The sequence below is a fragment of the Lithobates pipiens genome, unplaced genomic scaffold (genome assembly GCF_037356315.1).
Source record: "Lithobates pipiens isolate NorthernLeopardFrog02 unplaced genomic scaffold, aLitPip1_a1.2 Scaffold_13, whole genome shotgun sequence".
Taxonomy (NCBI): Eukaryota; Metazoa; Chordata; class Amphibia; order Anura; family Ranidae; genus Lithobates; species Lithobates pipiens.
Window position 1 is genome coordinate 166,334,073 of NW_027507718.1, and position 22,606 is coordinate 166,356,678.

General features: G+C 44.7%; 1 protein-coding gene across 3 annotated transcripts in view; it reads right to left on the reverse strand.

Annotated features, from left to right (window-relative positions):
• MFSD12 (major facilitator superfamily domain containing 12) overlaps positions 1-22,606 on the reverse strand; it is a 310,303-nt gene that overhangs the window by 80,747 nt on the left and 206,950 nt on the right. For all 3 annotated transcript variants that reach the window (XM_077475811.1, XM_077475810.1, XM_077475809.1), the window contains 2 exons: positions 2,059-2,151; positions 1,779-1,949 (listed from right to left, as the gene is read on the reverse strand). In XM_077475811.1, coding sequence (XP_077331937.1) covers positions 1,779-1,949; positions 2,059-2,151 — 264 coding nt within the window. The remainder of the gene's footprint in view (positions 1-1,778; positions 1,950-2,058; positions 2,152-22,606) is intronic.

The following is a 22,606-nucleotide window of genomic DNA, read 5'->3' on the forward strand; positions in this document are numbered from 1 at the left end:
TAGACTGTTCATTCACTTTGTATCATTTTCCTTTTTATGTTGTTGTTTATCTTGAGAGACTTTATATGGTACCAATAGGGGGTTTGTTTCAGTGCTGCACTGCTCTTATCTTATTGCTGACCCCACAACCGTAAGGAACGAACGGGCCACTGCCTCGGCCTTCCTGACGGTAGGGTCCTTGAATGCAGGCGTCCTCTCTACCGGGATCATGGTTACTTTGTTTAACCTGGATACTGGGGGGTCCACAACCAGAGGAGCCAACCATTTTTTTTTTTTAACAAGGCTCTCCTCAAAGGGGTAGCGCACCCCTATACTTTTAGGGACTGAGAAGGTCTGTTGTGGGCTTCCCCATTCCTTGTATATGAACTGATCGAAATAAGTGAGATGCGGAAACACCTTAGGTGTACGGGCTGGCTTATGGGACCCAAAGGGGACCGCTACTTCAGCAGAGGAACCTGCTGTATCCTGAATTTTTAGGGTATCGTGCACAGCTGTGATAAGTGTTCCAACTAGCGATTTGTCTTGCGCGTACATGGACAGGGACTCATCCCCGATCGGTCCTGGTCAGCATCATCTGAAGCGACAGAGCAGGGGCCTCCAGTCTCAGCAGGGTCAGAGTCTGCGTCAGAGCTCTCCCCGGAGGAGGAGGGGGGGGCAGGGGCTTTTTACCACCTTTGCGCCCACACACTGCCTCCACACTGGCAACAAACAATTAAAAGACCGCCGACAAAGCGTCCAAAGGCACTGCAGTGTTTGCAGACGAGACTGTTCCAATTGCAGGGAGTTCTGGGGAATAAACACCAGTTTCTGAAGCCATGCTGACCCTCCCTGTCTGCCACCCTTGGGGACTTAAGACAGGTGCACAATCCCACCCTCCTAGCTCATGAAGACTGAGCGGCCCCCACCGCAGGACTCACCATCCCAACCGAGTGCTGCGCCGTTCAGTTACGGGTGTCTGTGTCCAGTATCAGCTCCCAGGTGTCTGGAGAAAAAAAAGTGCCATTCTGCAGTGAACAGCGCCGAGGATAAGCCTAGGTCCTTCTTCACTGGGCAGAAAAAAAAAAACTGAGCTGCAGGAAGCAGGCTGAGAGGTTATTACCTGAGTAACTGGTCACAGAGGTTCTGTTTTTTCACATGTATTACATGTTCTGCCTAGTCCCCTCCTTCCTGAAGGTGGCGTAATAACCCTACAGTCAAGATTAACGGATCTGTGTCAGTCGGTGAACGAAAGAGAAATTGAATTGCCACCATTTTCTTCTCTAGGGTGTCTGCTTTCAGAAAATATGTGTTTGGGGGTTTTATATAATCTTCAGGCCTATTAAGATTTTTTAAATGTGTGTGTAAAAAAAAGTTTACCCTTTGGGGAAAAAAACTGGCTCCTATCTTTTTTAGCTGGCTTATAGATTCAAAGCAAAATTTGTCAAGACCTGCAAGCACTAATCAGTGTGTTCTGGCAGGGGTGGCAGTCCCCTTGTCAGAATACAATAGAACAGCGGGAGAGAACATCACTTGTGTTAGTACAGTGATCTCCCAGTTTTTTTTGTTCAACCCAGCTAGTGTGTATCGAGCTTAAGACTGCCAATAATTAATTTCTTCCAAAAGCAACGGCAAATAATTGAAAGCTGCCCACAGTAACAGCACTAGCACGTAAGCACTGACTTTTGTATCTGGCACAAAATATCCTGGTCTTGAGGGGGGATAAAGCAGTCTCTGGCTAGTAGATAACAAGATAATCCATAGAAGTATCGTGAAAATGAAGCACACATTCATGTACGTACTGAGTGAGGTCCAATGAGATCAGCTGTCATGGATAGGGAAGTAACCAGAATTGTTGCACAACCAGAGCCCAAAATTATGGCAGCTGCATAGATTGCTACTCCAAGGTCAGGTTTCAGTGCCACCCAAGCAGCAAACACTGAAATTGCCAAGAGGCCTATAAAATAGGTAAGCTGTAAGACATAAAAAGAAAATCAATAAGTCAAATTACACAAAAAGGACAACAGCTTTCTCAGGCAAAATTACAAAAAACACATAATTTCGGAAACTCCAAAAACTCACATTTCGTCCCATCAAACTATTAACTGGTTTCATGAGGAATGAAGAAGCAAAGCCACTCACATACATCACTAATGGAATGGTGGCAATATAATTCTGTAGGGGAAAAAAATAAATAAAAATTAAGTAAAATAACAAAAAAGCAACTTGGTGTAGAACCTAAAATATTATTCAAATTTACACACAGACGGCGGGTAAAAAGTATTGCACACGTCACCATTTTTTTTGTTGTAGTAAATATCTTTCTAAAGCTGCTATTGACATGCAATTTTCACTACATGGTCGGCAACAAGCCATGCACTCCATACATACAAATAAATTCACAAATTAAGTTACCGTATTTATCGGCGTATAACACGCACTTTTTACCCCTTAAAATCAGGGGAAAATCGCGGGTGCGTGTTATATGCCGAACCTCCGCGATTTCTGGGCTCTGGGTGGCTTTCAGCCGCCTTCGGCCCTTCTCGACGGCCGAAAACCGCCGTGAAGGGCCGAGAGCGGCCAAAAGCCGCCGAGTACGGCCGAAGGCCGCTGAGAACTAACGGGCGCCGCCGAGATACACAGAACATCTCGGCGACACCATTTTTAAAAATGAAACCTAACACTGAGGGGACAACGATGCACAGGCTGCAATGAGGACAGGCTGCAATGACAAGGCTTCAGATGGACACTGATAAGGCTGCATTGATGGGCATTTAAATTTAAGTTTTTTTTCCTTAAATTTCCCTCCTAAAAGTTTTTTTACTTAAAAATCCCTCCTCAACTTGGGGTGCGTGTTATATGCCGATAAATACGGTATGTGTAATAAAATGGAATGACAGGGGAAAAGTATTGAACATAAAGAAAGGGAGGTGCATAAAGGCATAGAGAGCCAAGACATCAGCTGAAATCTATCAGTAATTCCAAAGCAATCCTGCTTGTCAGTGCAAATTATTATTAGCTGGTTCAGTCGCAACTGATGGCCTATAAGGTGTCGCACAAGAAACATCTCATGATGCGTAAAAGCAAAGAGCTCTCTTAAGACCTTTGCAACCTTATTGTTGTAAAACATACTGATGGCATTGGTTACAAAAGGATTGCTAAACTTCTGAATGTTCCAGTGAGCACGGTTGGGGCCATAGTCCGGAAGAGGAAAGATCATTTTTTCAAACTGCCTACGACCAGATGCTCCTCGCAAGATTTTTGACACAGGAGTGAAAATCATCAGAAGAGTTGTGCAAGACAACACGGAGAGCTTCAGATAAGACCTGGAAATAGCAGGTACAAATGTTTCAAAGAAAACTAAATTTATTGCACTCAACCACCATGCACGCTCACAACGCAAAACTTCATTGCTGAAGAAAGATTTTGAAGCTTATTTAATGTTTGCTGCACAACATTTAGACAAGCCTGCAAAATACTAGGAGTCTATAGTTTGGTCAGATGAGACCAAAGTTAAACTCTTTTGGGTGTCATAATGCACACCATGCTTGGAGGTCAAATGGAGGTCACCTTTAGAAATACACTCACCAGCCACCTTATTAGGCACAAGAAATTGTAAAAAAAATCGTAAAAAAAACAAAAAGGTTAACACTGCGCTAAAACAGTATAATAAATATTAGCTATGGAATAGGTGAATAGAAGCAGCTAGCACTGAATTATAATAAAAGAACTCAAGAGATACTAAAGTGCAAAAAAAGTGCAGCGCTACCAAATGATAAAAAATACCAAAAGATTCTAAAAGGAGAAAACTAAGGCAACGGTCTCACAGCAATTCCCATGAATGGATAAACAAGTGATATTTAATTATATAAAAAATATATATAATTTATAATCAAATTATGAAAGTAATAGTGAACAAAATTCTTACTATGTAAAACCAAGGCAGACCCCACAAAAAATTCATATTGACAATATCAAGTGATAAAAAAAAAAACTGAATACCATAAAAAACACATGAAAAAAAAACCCTAAAGAAAAAGTAATAATTAAATATAAATTATTAATAAAGAATAGAAAAATATGAAAAATATTTAAAGTGCAAAAGGAGAAAAGCAAATGAAGCAAGAGTCCACATAAAGTGCAAAAAACACTATCCGATTGAAGAATAATAAAAACCAGATCCTCTATCCAGGGTAGTGACACAATTGAGTATTAATACCCCTTACTGACTCCAGATGACCACAGTACGGTAGTCTCACCAAGCACAGGGAAGTTTTCAGGCATCCCCAACACCTATAAACGGCTTCTCTAGCAGCTACCTTGATTGGCACTACAAATGTACCACTCAAAAGACAAAAAGCAGAAATTGCCCCCAAAGTGTAATCGTTAAAACAATATATTTATTCAAGCGATAAAAAATGCACTTACAAAAGGATCATCAAACTTGAGAGTTGTGATATTACAAATCAAAGATGGGGATTGCCGCGTCTCCACAGGCTCCCCGCTGTTAGTTTGCTGTCCATCAGCCGCCTACGAATGTAATGACATCAGTGTCACAGGCCCCACCGTACGCGTTTCATCACAATAGGATGACGTCTGGGGATTGGCCAAGTGACGCTGTCATTACGATTGAGATTTAAATACCCACATGACACCATCTCAAGTACTGTCCGCTCTAGGTAGAGATAAGGGCGCCACCATATTAACAACTAGCTACTCTAATGAAAACAATGGACAGAACAAGAAGAAGCCTATTAGATACATAAAAATCCTAGCGTCATCTTGTGGCAAAAAAACATAATTGACAGATGGTATGCAAAAAAACAAATGGAAAGCCCAGTGGATCGCCGCAAATAACTATAAATACAATGGTATAACCGTATAATTGATAGCTAATATACATAACACATTACAAATCATATATTTCCAAAAAAGCAATAAAGATCATTAAGATACATAAAAAAAAATATTTTTTTATATAAAAATAATAAAAAATAAGAAATATTAAAAAATAATTAAAGAATTATGAGTTCATAAAATAAGTAATATCCCAATCAACCTTAAGGCTGTGTGGCACATAAGATTGCATGTTCAAGATCTATCTCGTCTCGAGCCTAGAGATGGCTCTAACCTTATTAATAACCCTCCAATGAGGCTGCGGTTTGTCCAAGGCTACAAATAGAGTCCATTTTAATTTTTTATTGTGGTACTTAGCATAATGTCTAGACAGATTGTGTTTGCTGAATCCACGTTTAATGTCGCCCACGTGCTCAGATAAATGCACATGCAGGGCCCTCTTAGTGCGATTTGATTGGAAATTTTCACACCTATGCCCGCTAAAAGAATTGATCTTACAAATCTCACATTTTCTACACACACAGAAATCATTCATGGTCTGGAAAAGGGAGATAGTTTTAGGGGGATCAATCCGATGATGTAGACAGTGTGCCAATCTGTAGATAACTTCTGGACGATCCGGGAGGGTAGGAGCAAGCACTGACATTTTTCAGCAAGTTCCAATATTTATAAAAAAAAAAAAAGAATTTACAAAAAAAATGCTGATTTCAGCATAACCTTTATCCAAAAACCTTCACTACTAGCCATAATTACTTTTGGTTTGGAGGTAATTTCTTTTTACAAACTGTCAGTGTAGCTATGGGCGTGACGTTCGCCCCTAGCCTAGCAAATGTATTTATGGCCCATCGGGAAAGTGAAGTGATTGATGTTGATCCACCAAAGGAGATACTCTTATGGAGAAGGTACATCGATGATGTACTCCTCTGGGAAGGTGACTTGTCTTCTCTTGAGGCCTTTTTCCAGAGGCTCAATTTGAATGATAGGGGCATCGCCCTACAATAGGAGGCCAGCAAATCACAGATCCACTTTTTGGATCTTAATATATAAGTTGTATACGGTGAATTAACGACTACTACCTTCTTCAAGGAGACTGACCGTAATGCCTATATTCCGTTAAGTAGTTGTAATCATGCTTCATGGTTGAAAGCGATCTGTAAAGGGCAGTTTCAGCGGATTAGGCAAAACTGTACCAATATTTCGGATTACCAACAAAAGGCCCAAGTCTTGAAAACAAGGTTTTTGGATAAAGGGTATGCTGAGAATGAGATAATTGTTCAGATTGGCAGCATGGATAGGGATGCTATGCTTAATGGGACGAGGAGGGTTAATCAAGCACCTGATGATGGATTTGCCTGTTCCTTTGTGAGAGGATACTCTAATCATCATTTTTCAGTTAAAGATTTTTAATAAATATTGGAACTTACTGAAAAATGACAAAGTGCTTTGTCCTACCCTCCCGGATCGTCCAGTAGTTATCTACAGAAGGGCAGCCTCTCTATGTCCTAGGATTGCTCCAAATGTTGTTGATCCCCCTAAAACCATCTCCTTTTTCCAGACCATGAATGGTTTCTATGCGTGTAGAAAATGTGAGATTTGTAAGATCAATTCTTTTAGCGGGGGAAGGTGCGCAAAATTTACACTCAACTCAGACTAACAAAATCTACAATATAGAGTAATTCATCCCATGTTCTTCGTAATGTGTGGTGTATAGGATACAATGCACGTGCTGTAAACAATACATTGGCAGCACTAAGAGGGCCCTGCATGTGCGTTTATCGGAGCACGTGGGCAATATTAAACGTGGATTCGGCAAACACAATCTGTCTAGACATTATGCTAAGTACCACAACAAAAAATTAAGAGAGACTATTTGAAGCCTTGGACAAACTGCAGCCTCATTGGAGGGGTATTAATAAGGTTAGCGCCATCTCTAGGCTCGAAACGAGATGGATCTTTGACATGCAATCTTATGTGCCCCACAGCCTAAACGTTGATTGGGATATTAATTATTTTATTAACAACTCATAATTTTATATTTCTTATTTTTTTATAATTTTTTTTAAATTAAAAAAAATAGGTTTTTTTTGTACTCACCGTAAAATCCTTTTCTCTTACGTTCACCGACTGACACAGCTCCTCTTAGACCATTGGGTTGTTATGCAACCTTCAGGAGAGGACAAGGCATAACATGTTAACATGTAATATAAAAACTATAACTTTCTAGTTCCGCCCAAGGGGCACTCCCTTAGGTAACAACCCCACAGCCTGCCTTGCTGCTTCAGTACGTCAACAAGCAGTACAACGTAGAGAAAAATAGGAGGGGGCGGGTGCTGTGTCAATCGGTGAACTACCGAGAAAAGGATTTTACGGTGAGTACAAAAAATCCTATTTCATCTTGCATTCACCGCCTGACACAGCTCCTCTATTAGACCATTGGGACGTCCCCAAGCAGTGTCAAACGAGAGATGGGAAAAAAAGCATAAAGCTTCACCCACAATGGCATGCGAGAACTAGTATAAACTTTACCCACAAAAAACGACACTGTGGGAATTACCAAAACTTGTTTACCCACAAAAAAATAGGGTACTCCTCAACTGAGAAGCACTACCTCCAAACCGCACCAGAACTGCAGTAACAAATGCAGAAGTGCATTACTTAAAAGGTACTGTGTTTTTTACCAAAAAAACAAGAAAAATATAAGTGCAATTATACAGCCACCTGCAAAACTTTGCAGCCAAAACAGGCATCAGCTGATGCACTGACATCTACCTTGTAGAATTTTGTAAAAGTGTGAACAGACTACCAGGTTGCCGCTTTACACACTTGAGCGACAGAAACTTGATGTCGGAAGGCCCGATACGTTCCGATTGCCCTTGTGGAGTGGGCTGTGACCGGAAAGGGGGGCACCTGCCCTTTCAAAGCATAGGCCTGTACTACAATCTATCTGATCGACCTGGAAATGGTGGCCGACGAGACCGACATGCCTTTTTTCGTAACAGCCACCGAAAAAAAGTCAGACTTTCGAAAGGGAGCCGTAGCTGGCAAATACACCCTCAGAGCCCGGAACCACGTACAGGGGACGAAGGGCCACCTCCTTAGGATGTGTCGGCTTAGAACACAGATGGTAGCACAATGTCTTCATTGATGTAGAATGCCAAAACCACTTTAGGCAGAAAAGAAGGTTGGGGACGCAACACCACCTTATCCTTGTGGATAACCAGATTGGGCGACTTGCAAGACAAGGCCGCCAGTTCCAAAACCCTCCTGGCCGAAGTAATGGCCACTATAAAGACCACTTTCTGGGAAAGGGTCAATAGAGGGATCTCTCTGATATTTTCAAATGGAGGTTTCTGAAGCGCAGATAACACCAGGTTCAGAGCCCAGGGGGGTAACGGTGGACGCACCGGAGGAACTACATGTTGGACCCCTTGAACAAAAGTGCTCGCTAGAAAGTGAGACGCCAGGGGTCGCTGATCAAAGTCAGCCAAAGCTGATATTTGTCCTTTAATGGTGCTTAAAGCCAATTGCTGGTCTACTCCTTGTTGTAGAAACAGCAGGATCCTGGATATAGAAAAAGGACACCATCCTTTCTCCTCACACATGGAGCTGTAGGCCTTCCAGGTATGAGGATATATCTTCCGAGAAGATGATTTCTGTGCTCTCAGCATAGGTGGAATCACAGAGTCCAAAAGACCCCGGTTCCTCAACACCTGGCTCTCAATAGCTATGCCAAAACCAGTGATGGTAAAGCAGGATGGAGAATCGGACCTTGAGACAGAAGGTCATCTCGTAACGGCAGTTGCCATGGGGCGTCCGCCACCACTAGGTCTGCGTACCAAGGATGCTAGGGCCAATCTGGGGCAATAAGTATTACTGGGATCCCCTCGGCCTCCACTCTGTGGAACAGACATGGCAACAGTTTCAGCGGAGGAAAGGCATAGATCAGCTGGTACTGATCACACAGAGAAACCAGCGCGTCTGACGCGTCTTCCCAAGGATTTCTTGTCCTGGGCACAAATCTCGGCGCCTTCAGATTGAGATGGGAGACCACAAGATCCTCGTCTGGTGTGCCACTTCGCAGGCACAGTAGCCTGAACATCTCCGGATGCAACGCCCATTCTCCTGGGTCCATGGTGAATTAGGTAGTCCACCTGCCAATTCTCAACTCCTGGGATGTAAATGGCCGACAGGGCCGGTACATGTCGCTATGCCCACTGAAGGATGTGAACGACCTCCCCTGCAGCGGCCAAGCTTCTTGTCCCTCCTTGGTTATTGATGTATTCCACTGCCTTGGCGTTGTCTGACTGGATCCTGATCGGACACCCTCGAAGTCTTATCGACCATGTGGAGAGGCAGATTGATGGGCAACTTGGATTCCTCCACCGACCAGAGGCCCTGGGTCGACTGAACTCCTATTACTCAACCCCAGCCAGTTAGGCTGGTGTCTGATGTGATCACTGTCCATTTCAGAGGTAGGGATGACTTCCCGGACAGAAGTGCCGGGGGACCTCAGCCACCAGAGCAGGGAATCCCTGACCAATCTGCCGATCCAGGGATAACGGAGATTTTTCCCATTTTGTCAAAATCTCCTTCTGCAGTACTCTGGTGTTAAACTGGGCATACGATACTGCCTCGAAGGAGGCCACCATGAGTCCTGGAACTCGCATGCAGAAGCGTAGCGACAACCATCTGCAGTTCAACAGTTTAACCGCGGCTCTGAGAGGCTGCAGCTTGTCTGAAGGGAGAAACACTCTCGCTTCCATGGAGTCCAGCAGTAAGCCTAGGTACTCCAAACTGAGTCAGTACAATCACCGACTTCTTTAGGTTCAATGGCCACCCAAATTCCTGCAGGGTCTGCATGGTGATCGCCACATCCTCCTCTAACTCTCATCGTCTAGGTATCCCACAATCGCGATCCCGCGTTGTCGCAGCACTGCCAAAACAGGAGCCAATACTTTGGTAAAGACTGGGGGGGGGGCTGATACCAAACTAAAAGGGAGAGCCAGAAAATGATAGTGTATACTGTAAAACGCAGAAACCTCTGGATGCCGAAAGAATATGGGTATGTGCAGGTACGCATGCTGAATGTCCAAGGCTGCCAGGGAGTCCCCTTAATGGAGTGCAGTGACTACTGAACGAACTGATTCCATTCTGAACCTCTGTACTTTTACAAAGTAATTGAGGGCTTTCAGGTCGAAGATTGAACGTACCCCTAACTTTTTGGGGACTACAAACAGGTTTGAGTAGAATCCCTGGAAACATTCCGATTCCTGAACAGGTACTATCACCCCGCGACTCAGCAGGTCCCTTACCGCCCCCAATAGGGCCTCCCGGGAGTACGGGTATGCTGGAGGGGAAGAATCTGTTTTGCAGCCAAGAGAGAAACTATCTTGTAGCCTGAGGAAATCAGATCGCAGACCGAGAGGCCCACCGAGCTGCAAACTCCCGAAGGCGACCCCCCACCCGTGTTGCAGACAGGGCAAACCTTCATGCGGAGCACTTTTGCTCACAGGCTTGCGGTTTCATGGGCGCTTTGGTCCTTCAGAATTCATCCTGTTGGGCTGGGGACACTTGGTCGAAGCTCCGGGCAGACGAAAAGGCCGCTTGCGAGTGGAAAAAGAGGGCCCTTGCCTACGGCGTGGCTCCATAGCCTTCCTGGCCTATGGGAGTAGAGTACTCTTACCACCTGTGGCATTTTTAATAATGTCATCCAATGAGGCTCCAAAGAGCCGGTCGCCAAGGAAGGGAAGATCTGTCAGGGCCTTTTTTGGATGCCTGGTCAGCAGACTAGCATTTTAGCCAAATCAGGCGCCACAGCACCACTGCTGAGACTGAAGCCCTGGATAACAGAGGAAAGGTATCCAGGGCTGCGTCACAAATGTACTTCAGGCCTTGCACTAGTTGGTCTGCTAGTTCCACGTAGACAGGAGAAGCCTGTTGCTCTCCCAATTCGCAGTGGTAAAGTTAAAGTTTTGCCCACTCGGTTATTGTCTGAGACACAAGTATGGCTGCCAGTACTGGTCGCATGGTTGACCCCTCAACCGTTAACAAGGAACGAGCCACTGCCTCGGCTTTCCTGTCCGTGGGGTCCTTAAAAGGCAGGAGTCCCCACTACCGGGATTGTGGTTACTTTATTTAACCTGGATACTCAGGGGTCCACAACTGGAGGAGCCGACCACTTTTTGAAAAGGCTCTCCTCAAAAAGGGATAACACACCGCCATGTATTTGGAGACCGAAAAGGTCCATTGCGGTCGACCCCATTCCTTGTAAATGAACTTATCAAAGTAAGTCAGGTACGGGAACACCTTAGGTGAACGGGCTGGCTTACGGGACCCAAAAGGGACCGCTACATCAGCGGAGGCATCTGCTGGCTCCTGAATCTTCAGGGTATCACGCACAGCTGTGATAAGTGGCAACGAACGAATTGAGGACCACCGACAAAGCGTCCAGAGGCACTGCACTGTCTACAGGTGAACCGATTGCAATTGCCTGTATTTCGGGGGAAGAAACCAGTTTCTGAAGCCATGTTGACCCTACCCTGTCTGCCACCTGTTGGGGACTTAGGATGGTGGGACCATCACTGTCCTAACTGCTGCTGGCTGAGGGGCTCTTTATAACAGGACTCACCACCCTGACTGGTTCTGCGCTGTCCAGCTAGTAGTGCCTGTGTCCTGTGTCAGCTCCCAGATGCATAGGAGACCACACTGTGCTGTGCATAGCTGCTCTGAATGGCACTTAAACTGACCAAAAACTTGTTCAGGCTTCAAGAAAATGGCCGCCGAGTGTCCAGTATAAAGGACATAATCACAGGGAAAATGGCTTCCGAACTACAGGAAAATGGTCAGAGAGACTGCTGCTCCTTGCCCCACCAAAGATGGCCGCCGAGCACTGTATACCGTGGGGGACAGTGAACAAAACAGGCAGATAAAAGGCGGTGAAACAGCACTACAGCGATCAACAGACACATCCTCTAGACACCTCAGGGAGAGATCTACACACATCCAGGGCACAGACAGCCAGCCAGCGCAGCCCCCCCCCCAGGTGAGAGCCCCCAGCCCCACTGAGGCAGGGAGAGCTGTACTTAACAGTCCTGAAGAGCTAAGAGACATTCTATCACAGACCCACTCTCAGATCAGTACGGGGTGGCTGCTGGCCCGGTACACTGTGACACAGACATCAGTAGCCCGGTCATATGTGCGCACCAGAGCATTTACGCTCACCGACCGCCTCTGGAGCTCAGCCGGCTGTTGATAGCAGATCACAGGATTTTTAAACTTGCGTAAAAAAATCCACAGACAGATGGGCCCGCAGGGTTCCTAGGTCCTTCTCCTTCACTAGGCAGAAAAAAACTGAAGCTGCAAGGCAAGCTGTGGGGTTGTTACCCAAGGGACCGCCCCTTCGGCGGAACTAGAAAGTTCTAGTTTTTATATTACATGTTATGCCTAGTCCTCTCCTGAAGGTGGCCTAACAACCCAATGGTCTAAGAGGAGCTGTGTCTGTCGGTGAACGTAAGAGAAAAGTAATTTTTTTTTTTTTAGGTATCTGAATGATATTTATTGCTTTTTTGGAAATATATTATTTGTAATGTATACTGTGTACTGTATATTATCAATTATACTGTTACACCAATCTATTTATAGTTATTTGCGGCGATCCACTGGGCTTTCTATTTGTTTTTTTGCATACCATCTGTCCATTATGTTTTTTTGCCACAAGGTGGCGCTAGGATTTGTATGTATCCAACAGGCTTCTTCTCGTTCTGTCCATTGTTTTCATTAGGGTAGCCAATTGTTAATATGGTGGTGCCCTTTTCTCTACCTAGAGGGGCCAGTACTTAAGATGGCGCAGTGTGGGTATTTAAAGCGGAGGTCCACCCTAAAGTGGACCTTCCGCTCATCGGAACCCTCCCCCCCTCCGGTGCCACAATCGGCACCTTTCAGGGGGGAGGGGGGTGCAGTTACCTGGATAATCCAGGTAACTGCACCCACTTCCGGGACAGCTCTCTGCGGAAAGGGGCGTAACTTACGCCCCTTTCCGCAAGTGCCCGCCCCTTCCCGCAAGTGCCCCGCTGCCTGCTGGGAAACACAGATCCCAGAGGCAGCGGGGAGCGTCCTTATTGCGCAGCGCAATTCGCGCATGCGCAGTAGGGAACCGGGAAATGAAGCCGAAAGGCTCCATTTCCTGATTCCCATACCCAAGATGGCGGCGGCAGGACCCGACAGACGACCTAGCGATCGGCTTCGGGTGCCGACATCGCGGGCGCGCTGGACAGGTAAGTGTCACTATTTTAAAAGTCAGCAGCTGCAGTATTTGTAGCTGCTGGCTTTTAAAAAAAAAAAAAAAAAACGCGGAGTCCCGGTGGACTCCCGCTTTAAATCTCAATCGCAATGACAGTGTCACTTGGCCAATCCCCAGACGACATCCTATCGTGACAAAAGGCGTAGGGTGGGGCCTGTGACGCTGATGTCATTACATTCATAGGAGACTGATGGACAGCAAACTAACAGCGGGAAGCCTGTGGAGACGCCGTGATCTCCATCTTTGATTTGTAATATCACAAAGCTCAAGTTTGATGATCCTTTTGCAAGTGCATTTTTTATCACTTGTTTGAACGATTACACTATGGGGGCAATTTCTGCTTTTGTCTTTCAAGTGGTACGTTTGTAGTGGCAAACATGGGAGCTGCTAGAGAAGCCGTTATAGGTGTTGGGGATACCTGAAAACTTCCCTGTGCTTGGTGAGACCACAGTACTGTGGTCATATGGAGTCGGTAAGGGGTATTACTCACTTGTGGTGTGTCACTACCCTCGATAGAGGATCTGGTTTTTATTTACATTCAATCGGATTGTGGTTTTTGCACTTCATGTGGACTCTTGCTTCATTTGCTTTTTTCTCCTTTTGCACTTTAAATATTTTTCACGGAATTGGACTTTATTAATAATTTATATTCAATTATTACTTTTTTTTCCATGTGTGTTTATGGTATTCTGTGTTTTTTATCACTTGATATTGTCAATATGAATTTTTTTTGTGGTGTCTGCCTTCGTTTTACATAGTAAGAATTTTTTCACCATTACTTTCATAATTTGATTATAAATATATATATTTTTTTTTATATAATTAAATATCGCTGGTTCATCCATTCATAGGAATTGCTGTGAGACAATTGCCTTAGTTTTCTCTTTTGAGAATCTTTTTGGTATTTTTTATAATTTATTATCGCTGCACTTTTTTTGCACCTTATTAGGCACACCTGTTCAATTGCTTGGTAACACAAATTTCTAATCAGCCAATCACATGGCAGCAACTCAATGTATTTAGGCATGTAGACGTAGTGAAGATGACTTGCTTACATTCAAAACGAGCATCAGCATGGGGACGGAGGGACATTTAAGTGACTTAGACCAGCCCGTCGCTTGAGTATAAAAAAAAAAAAAAAATACTGATCCACTGGGATTTACAGAGAATGGAAAATATGAGTGGCAGTTGTATGAAAGAAAATGCCCATTTACCTTTGACATCAACAAGGCAGACTGGTACGAGATGATAGAAAGGCAACAGTAACTCAAAAAACACTTGTTACAACCAAGGTATGGAGAATACCATCTCTGAACACACAACTTTGATCCAAATGGGCTACAGCAGCAGACCACACCAGGGTGCCACTCCTGTCAGCTAAGAACAGGAAACGGAGGCTACAAATCACACAGACTCACCAAAATGGGACAATAGAAGATTGGAAAAAAGCTGCCTGGTCTGAGGAGTTTCAATATCAACTGAAACATCCAGATAGGTAGGGTCAGAATTTGGTGTAAACACCATAAAAAGCATGGATCCATACTGCCTTGTATCAGTGGTTCAGACTGGTGGTGGTGTAATTGTGTGGGGGATATTTTCTTGGCACACTTTGGGCCCCTTAGTACCAATTGAGCATAATTGAAATTCCATGGCCTACCTGTGTATTGTTGCTCACCATGTGCATCTCTTTATATCTACAGTGTAACCATCTTCCTGATGGCTACGTCCAGCAGGATAATGCACTGTGTCTCAAAGCTCAAATCATCTCCCCACTGGTTTCTTGAACATGACAATGAGTTCACTGTACTCATATGGCCTCAACAGTCACCAGATCTCCATCCAATAGAACACCTTTGTGACATGGTGGAACGATGCAGCTGACAAATCTGCAACAACTGCCTGATGCGATCATGTTAATATGGACCAAAATCTCTGTGGAACGTTTCCAACACCTTGTTGAATCTATGCCATGAAGAATTAAGGCAATTTTGAAGGCAAAAAGGGGACCAACCCGGAACTAGCAAGAGGTACCCAATAAAGTGGCTGTATATTTACCTAGAAAAATGGTGACGTGTTCGGTACTTATTTTACCCACTCTATATACAGCATAGTTTGTGAACTCGATAACTTTCCTACAGAATAAATAATATGCACTAATTTTGGTATTTTTTCAAGTAAATGTAGCAGAAAACATTTTGATTTATATTAACAAAGATTATTCATTTTCAAAATTATATAACAGAAACAATAAAAGAAAAATATGTTTTTTTCAAAATTTCCAGCCGATTTTAGTTTATATAGCAAAAACTAAAAAACCTGATCTCTGTATCTATGACAGACTTTGGAGCTAAACCTGCTGTATACATATAAAAAAAATTTTGGCCAATTTTTGTATTACTAAACTTTTAAAATTAATAAAAAGGGGGGAAAAAAAAAACAGTGATGACTAACCACTTCACTCGAAGCGATGTACCTGTATGTCGTTTTGAGGAAGTGGTCGTACCTGGGTAAAGCCTGCATTATATATATATATATATATATATATATATATATATATATATATATATATATATATATATATCCCCGACAGTCAGCTTTCTGGTGATAACCATTTCGGCTCAGCAGCCATTATCATAAGGAGCGGGAGGGGACGTTCCCGTTTCTCCTGGATCTCCCCTCCCACTAGAAGACCTGGGCAACCAGCCAGCACATCCGTGGGCTGGTCAGACTCCCGAAAAAAGCTGGAACAAAGGCGCAATTGGCTTTGGTCGGGTTTCTGATGTAGCAACCGGGAAGTGACATCGCTTCTGGTTTACACAGCTGCCAATGGCGCAGATTTTAAAAAATCCCTAGTATTCCAATACGCCGATTTTAGCATACTTTTAAGTGCAATGGAGGGATCTGGGGTCTTTCTGTGGTCATCTGATTCTGAGGAAGCTATCGGTGAAACCCGTCAACCAGTGTCTATGAACTTGACTACTAACGTATACTAGAACATGTGTTTTTATTTTTAACTTTTATATGTATATGGTTCACATTTTGTATCAATAAAATTAGAAAATGTATTAAATTTTGTTTGTATATCTTGTTCAGGTACCAGTATAGTCCGTTTTTCTCCTTCTGTTTTTTGTTTACGCTTTTTAGGATGAGGTAGCCCCTTAGCTTTTATCATATATTTTGGATAATTTCCCGCTTGTCAAGTCTACATTAAAGCTCCATTCAAACCTGAGCAATTCCAGAATTGCGGCAAAAAGAATAAAGCATCTGCGATGCCATTATTTCTTAATAAGTGTGCGACAAATCACCCTGCAATTGCGGCAAAAATCACAACCGCAAATGCTCAGGTGTGACTGGAGCCTTAGATTCAATTCATATTTTGGGCATCTCCCGCAACAAAAACTAAATTTTTGGTGAGATACTCCCAAAGTCTTCTAAAGGGATGCAGACCTTGTCATTATCCAGATTAGTCCTGCAAGTGCAGCAGCTGATTGATAATTGTAAACTAACTCCCATACAGATTTACTAAGCACATGAACATGGACAAACAGTCAGCTATTTCTTCAGAATAACAAAAGTTAGGAATCCTTGCAATGTACATAGATTACCCTGAGGGCTATGTTTTTTCTCCCTCAACAAAAGCAGAGTTACACTTTAACCACTTTTGAACAACACTAATGAAGTTGAAGATCAATGCGCACCCCCACCCCCATATTTTGCTAAAATATTTTTATTCAGAACAGGGTTTCGGCATGCGTTGCGCTCAAAATGCAGAGTTCAGGTATGCATTAGGCTCAGAATGCAGTGCTGATGTGAAGGGTGGCAGGACATTGCTATGGGGGTGACCCTGCCCATAACAGTGTCCCCTGCCCCTTCACAGTGGTGTCTTCTGCCTCCCCCCCCTTTCCCCTACAGCAGTAACCTCTGCCCCCCCCCCCCCCCCAAACCTCCCATAGCAGTGTCCTACCTGTTTTCACAGCAGAGACCAGGAGGCAGCACAGTTCTAGACAGAGGGCAGGAGCTGGCAGAGTGACTTTTCATATTAGCAAGATGGCGGTTGGTTGCTTAAGACCACCCTGTGTCTTAGCAATCGATCATCTGGATCTAATTTGGCCAGCTCCTCCTCCCGCCCTCCATCCCGAGCTGTGCTGCTTCATTGTTCACCGATGACAGCGGCAGAGGAGGCTGGATGGAGAGAGAAAGATTGGGACATAGAAGGCGCAGCAGAGCTGCGGAGGAAGCTTGAGGCTGGGAGGAGAGACCAGGACCAGCACCTAGAAGGCAGTGGTTTGCAACACAACAACCGGTTTGCAGTTTATCGGTCACATGCTCGCGGTCGGCGGTTCCCGACCCCAACCTAAACAATTTTTTTTATTTTATTTTTTTAACAAAAAAAAAAAGTTTAACGTTTTAGACAGAACAGAAAAGGAAAACAGTGGTATATCCTCATCAACCATACATGAATCAGCCAGGTTCAGTGTAAACAAGTCAGTGATAGTTTCAACAATTTAGTGTCAGCTGATCACCGAGTACAGCCGGTTATGCTGGAAGCGTGAGAAGCAAAAGGAGCCCCCCACGTCCCAGGGAGGGGGAGGAAAGGGAAATGAGGGGTGAAGGGGGAACCCAGGGAGAATCCTGGTAGAAAGAGGGAAAGGGAGGAAGGGGGTCCCACTTCCACCTTGTCTAGGAGTCACCATCTCCAGGCCATATGCACAGGTCTGTCTATCCCACTTCTTCTGTGCCACCTTGCTTCGAGTCCTAGTCTAGAGGCAGTCTTCGCTCATGAACCCATGCCGCCCATAGCTTGTCAAATATTTTTGGGCAATTGCGTCCCATATACATTACCTTGTATAGCGGTAGTGCCATATCTATCAGGGATTGCCACTGTTGAACCGTGGTGGGAAGGGGCCTGTTCCATTGTAGCAGGATTGCTTTCCTAGCATAAAAAGCAGTGTAAAATATGAATAACTTCTTGGACTGCGGAGCTTCCAATGTAGCAGTAGGGGTATTGGGTCGCATGGGACCTTCAATCTACCTATGGAGTTTATTGCCTCCACCACCCCCATCCAGAAAGGTCTCGGGTACAGACATGACTACACCACATGAAAAAAGGTACCAACTTTTGCACTAAATCTATGGCAGGCTGATTGTCAGGGTATTGTCTGTCTAGCCAGTCTTTCGGGGGATTAGTATAGTAGAAATTTTAGCTGTGCGAGACGGTCTCTAGCCAATATCATTAATGGTATATAATGTCGGATGCCCTCTTCCCAGTCGTCATCCGTCAGCACCGGAATATCCGTTTGCCATGTCGAGAACAGCTGGGAAACCTTTGAGGTATCAAGTCCTGCCAGAATGGAGTAGAGGGCAGATAACGTTGCCTTAGTTTCTGAGGCCTTCAGCAAGGTTTCTACTGCGTGTGCTTTAAACCTAATGGGCCACAGAAATTGAGCTTTAAATGCATGTCTTAGTTGTAGGTATCTAAATAGCATACGGTTGGGCAGATTGCGGGTCCCTTTTAGTTCGTCAAAGGTAATAATTCCACCATAGGACACTATTGTCCCCCAGTGCCTTAATTTCAAACCGTACCCAAAGTACTGGATAAGGAATGGTTGAAAAAAATGTGGCAATCGGGGATTCCCCCATTATGGGTGTATAGGGACCTCAATCTTGGACCTAACAATATCCCACACCTTCAATGTGGTTTTCATTGGAGTGGTAATCTGGGCATTGGACCGGGGTCCACGGTTTATCAAGTTCCTTAGTTTGGCATATGAGCCCAACAGAGCCGCCTCTAGAATGGCGGCTGGGTTGGCCCCAGTGTACCGAGACCAGGACCGTGGCCCAATAGTATTTAATCAGACATGGTAGGGCCAAGCCCCCCCAGGGAAGTTAGGAGTTGTAGTGTTGCTTTCACTATCCTAGGCGTCCCTCCAAGCCAGATAAAGGAGGTAAAAATACTGTCTTTCAATAAAGAGGAGCGGATGGGGATCGGGGTCTGTCTAAAAAGGTATAGAAATTTAGGCAGAACTGTGACATCTGGTATTCATTGGCAGTGCTACGTCTGTAGAGGACAACCGGAATATAGACCATTTGCTAAAGTTTACACTGATACCGGAAAAATTACTAAACTGATTTATGATAGACAGGGCCACCCCTAGGGAGTCCCTGTCATTACGTAGGTACAGCAGAGTGTCATCGGCATAGAGGGAGACCCTCTCCTGTACTGGGCCTATGTAAATCCTATCCAATGCCTCCGAGGAGCACAGGAGAATTGCCATTGGCCAATGCGAAAAGGGTCGGGGACAGGGGATATCCCTGTCGCACAACTCTGTGGAGCTGGAAGGGCAAGGAGAGGGTTGATCCTGTTCGGACTCTAGCCCTCAAAGAACTGTACAGGGCCTGGACCTATGAGATAAAATTGTGCCCAAAGCTGAACCGGCATAGGACCTCCCATAGATAGACACACTTCACCGAATCAAATGCTTTTTCAGCATCAAGGGAAGCCACGGCATCCAATGAAGCGAGAGTCAATGGCACGCCAGAACCGTGTACAGCCTCCTGAGGTTGATATCCATCCTCTTGTCAAGCATAAATCTCGTCTGATCCTCATGGATCAGGGTAAGGATACCTTCGTTCACGCTACCTGCCAGTATTTTAGTAAGTATATGAGGTGCACAGTTCAGGATCTTTATCTTGCTTGGGGATCACCACAATGATAGCCTCCGCCATGGAGGTGGGAAGAGCAACCCCCTCCAGGGCCTTGGCCATCACGTCGTGCAGTCTGGGCGGTAATTGTTCATCGCATTGTTTGTAGAACTCCTTTGGCAAGCCACCTGCTCCAGTAGTCTTACAAACCTGGGGGGCGCCTATCACACTTCTTTTAGGGTTATTGGACTATCCAAGCTATTCCTGGATGCCTTGGTCAGTCAGGGAAAAACTAACTGATCTAGGTACTCACCTAAGTCTTCCGTTGAGTATTCTGCCCTGGTCGAGTATAGGGATTCATAGTAAGAGGCAAAAATGATCATTGATGGTCTGTGGTTCAGTCACCACTGCCCCAACGTCATCTCTAATGCAGGCTATACTAGTAGTCGGTCTTTGTCCTTTTGCCAGCCAGGCCAGGAGCCGCCTAGTCCTCTCCCCCTGTTCGAAGATGCGTGGTGTTTGTGCGAGTTGGTTTTTCTTAGCCTTGGTCACCCACAGAAGAACCACTTCTCAGTAGGCAGCCTGCATGTCCAGGCATGTAATTGGGTTTTTAGAGAGGATATATAGGGACTCCAGGGCACACGCCCTGTTCTCAGCCTCCTCTATAATGACAGCCACATTTTGCCGGACTCTCGAGATAGGGGACTGGTAGGATCCCTTAAAGTAGGCCTCAAAGGCGTCCCATCCATGTCGCCTCCCAGGAGGCCGTTTGGGCAGTCAAATGCCAAAATTCAGAGGTAAGTTTAGCCATTTCAAATTCTATGGTAGGGTCTGAGATCAAATACCTGAAGAGCCGCCATACTCTGAGGGTGGAGTGGATGTTTGGAGGCAGCAGAGCATAGGAGCATGATCCGATATACCTCTTGGGATTATCTCAACCCCAGTCAATCTCAGCAAGAGCCCCCCACTGGAGTATATCAAATATATTCATGAAAGAGTGCGGTAGGAGGTTGAATGGCAGGGGAAAGCCCATGCTTTTAACTCCAGACATCAGTCGGGTCATATATAGATGGCCATCTAGACAAAGAGGAGTCCACAATAGTGTCAGATGCCAATTTGTCCAGAATAGGACTCGGAAGCATATTGAAATCACCTGCTATCATAAGGTTATCTGTTGTGTAGGTAGACAGAATGGGAACCAAAGCCTTTAGCAAAGAGATGGTGGCAGTTGGAGGTATGTATATTCCAACAATCAACATTTCAAGGAGTATCTATAATTGCATGTATTATCACATACCTGCCCTCTGGGTCAATTTTCACATCTAGGAGTTCAAAGGCCAGGGATCTGTGTATCAGGACACTTACTCCTCTGGCGTAGCCTAAGTAAGCAGCATGATAATCACCCACCCATGTTTTTTTAAGGCTCATAATTCTACTACCCACCAAGTGGGTTTCCTGTAGTATACATATGTGGGGGTTATGCTGCTTAAGAAATGCCATATGAAAAAGACTTCAATTGCGCAAACTAAATAAAAAGTGAATCTCAGAATACAAACTTCCACAGGTAAATAAATCAGTGACTAAAATAATTAAATATGCCACGCACTAAATTAAATAGGTATCTCTAACTAAAATATGATAAAATATATCACTCTCTTATACACTAGTGTCCAAAAATGTCCATAGTGCAGATAAATCACTCTTAAAGCGGGATTCCGCTCTTTTTTTTCCTTACCTGTGTCACAGGTGGGCGACTGCTACCTTCGCTTAGCATCCACGTCCGGCGTTTTTTTGACCCCCGGCGCGACGATTCTTTTCCTCGGGATGACTTTTAAAAAATTGCTCTGGCGTCTTCCATTTTAAGTGTGGGCGTCTGAAGCCCACAGGCATTTACTTCCTGTACATCGATGACGCTCGGCTCCCAGCATGCTCCGCTCCATCTCACGCATGCTCAGTGATAGCAGTGGTAATGGCAGATACAGCTGCCTGCCCACTTTAAAAATGGCAAATTCGGACACGCCCTCGTCACGTGACCGGCGTCCTAACGAAATCTCACGAGATTTCGCAATTTCATTGTCCCCCCATGGATTCTTGGGAAATAGCTTAGAAATTTCCCAGGGACCATTGCGAGGACGATAACCACGCCTACTCCCACGGAAGGACAACCCGGAAGTCAGCAGAAACTTCTGAAATAAAAGGTAAGTAAAGAATATTTATTTTTTCAGGGTTCATTTAGGTAAGTATTCGATCTGGTGATTTTAATAATATGAAGTTTCATTTTTAGGTACCAAACCGCTTTAAGAGTCAATATAATTTGACATGAATCAAAGGAATTTCCAGCTTCAAAAAATAATTTGGGATGTAGCAAAAAGTAGCCAATAATAAAGTAGCAAAAGTTATGTTCCTCACTTCAGATAAAAGCACCACACTTGTTCCAACGAATCAAAGCCAAAACAAAAAATTATGACCAGGTGGCCGCTTACCAGATCTAAATATCACACAGACATGTATATAAATAAAGCCCCCACACTGCGTGATATTCCCTTCCAATTCATCGGTGAGGGGTGTCCACTCTTCAGGTATGCAGCAGTCTCTCCCCCGGAGCAGTGATCTCTCCCCTGCTCAGTGCTCGTACCTACAACCACACACAGCACTTCCTTGGCTTCAGAGGCTGTAGGCACGCCGCAATACCTCTCGGCCCGTGCCTACAGCCGCTGAAGCCGAGGAAGTGTTGTGTGTGGTGTGGGAATGAGCACTGAACTGGGGAAAGAGATCACTACATACTGGAGGAGGGCACAATCCTCACCGAGGAATCGAAAGGGAATATCGCCG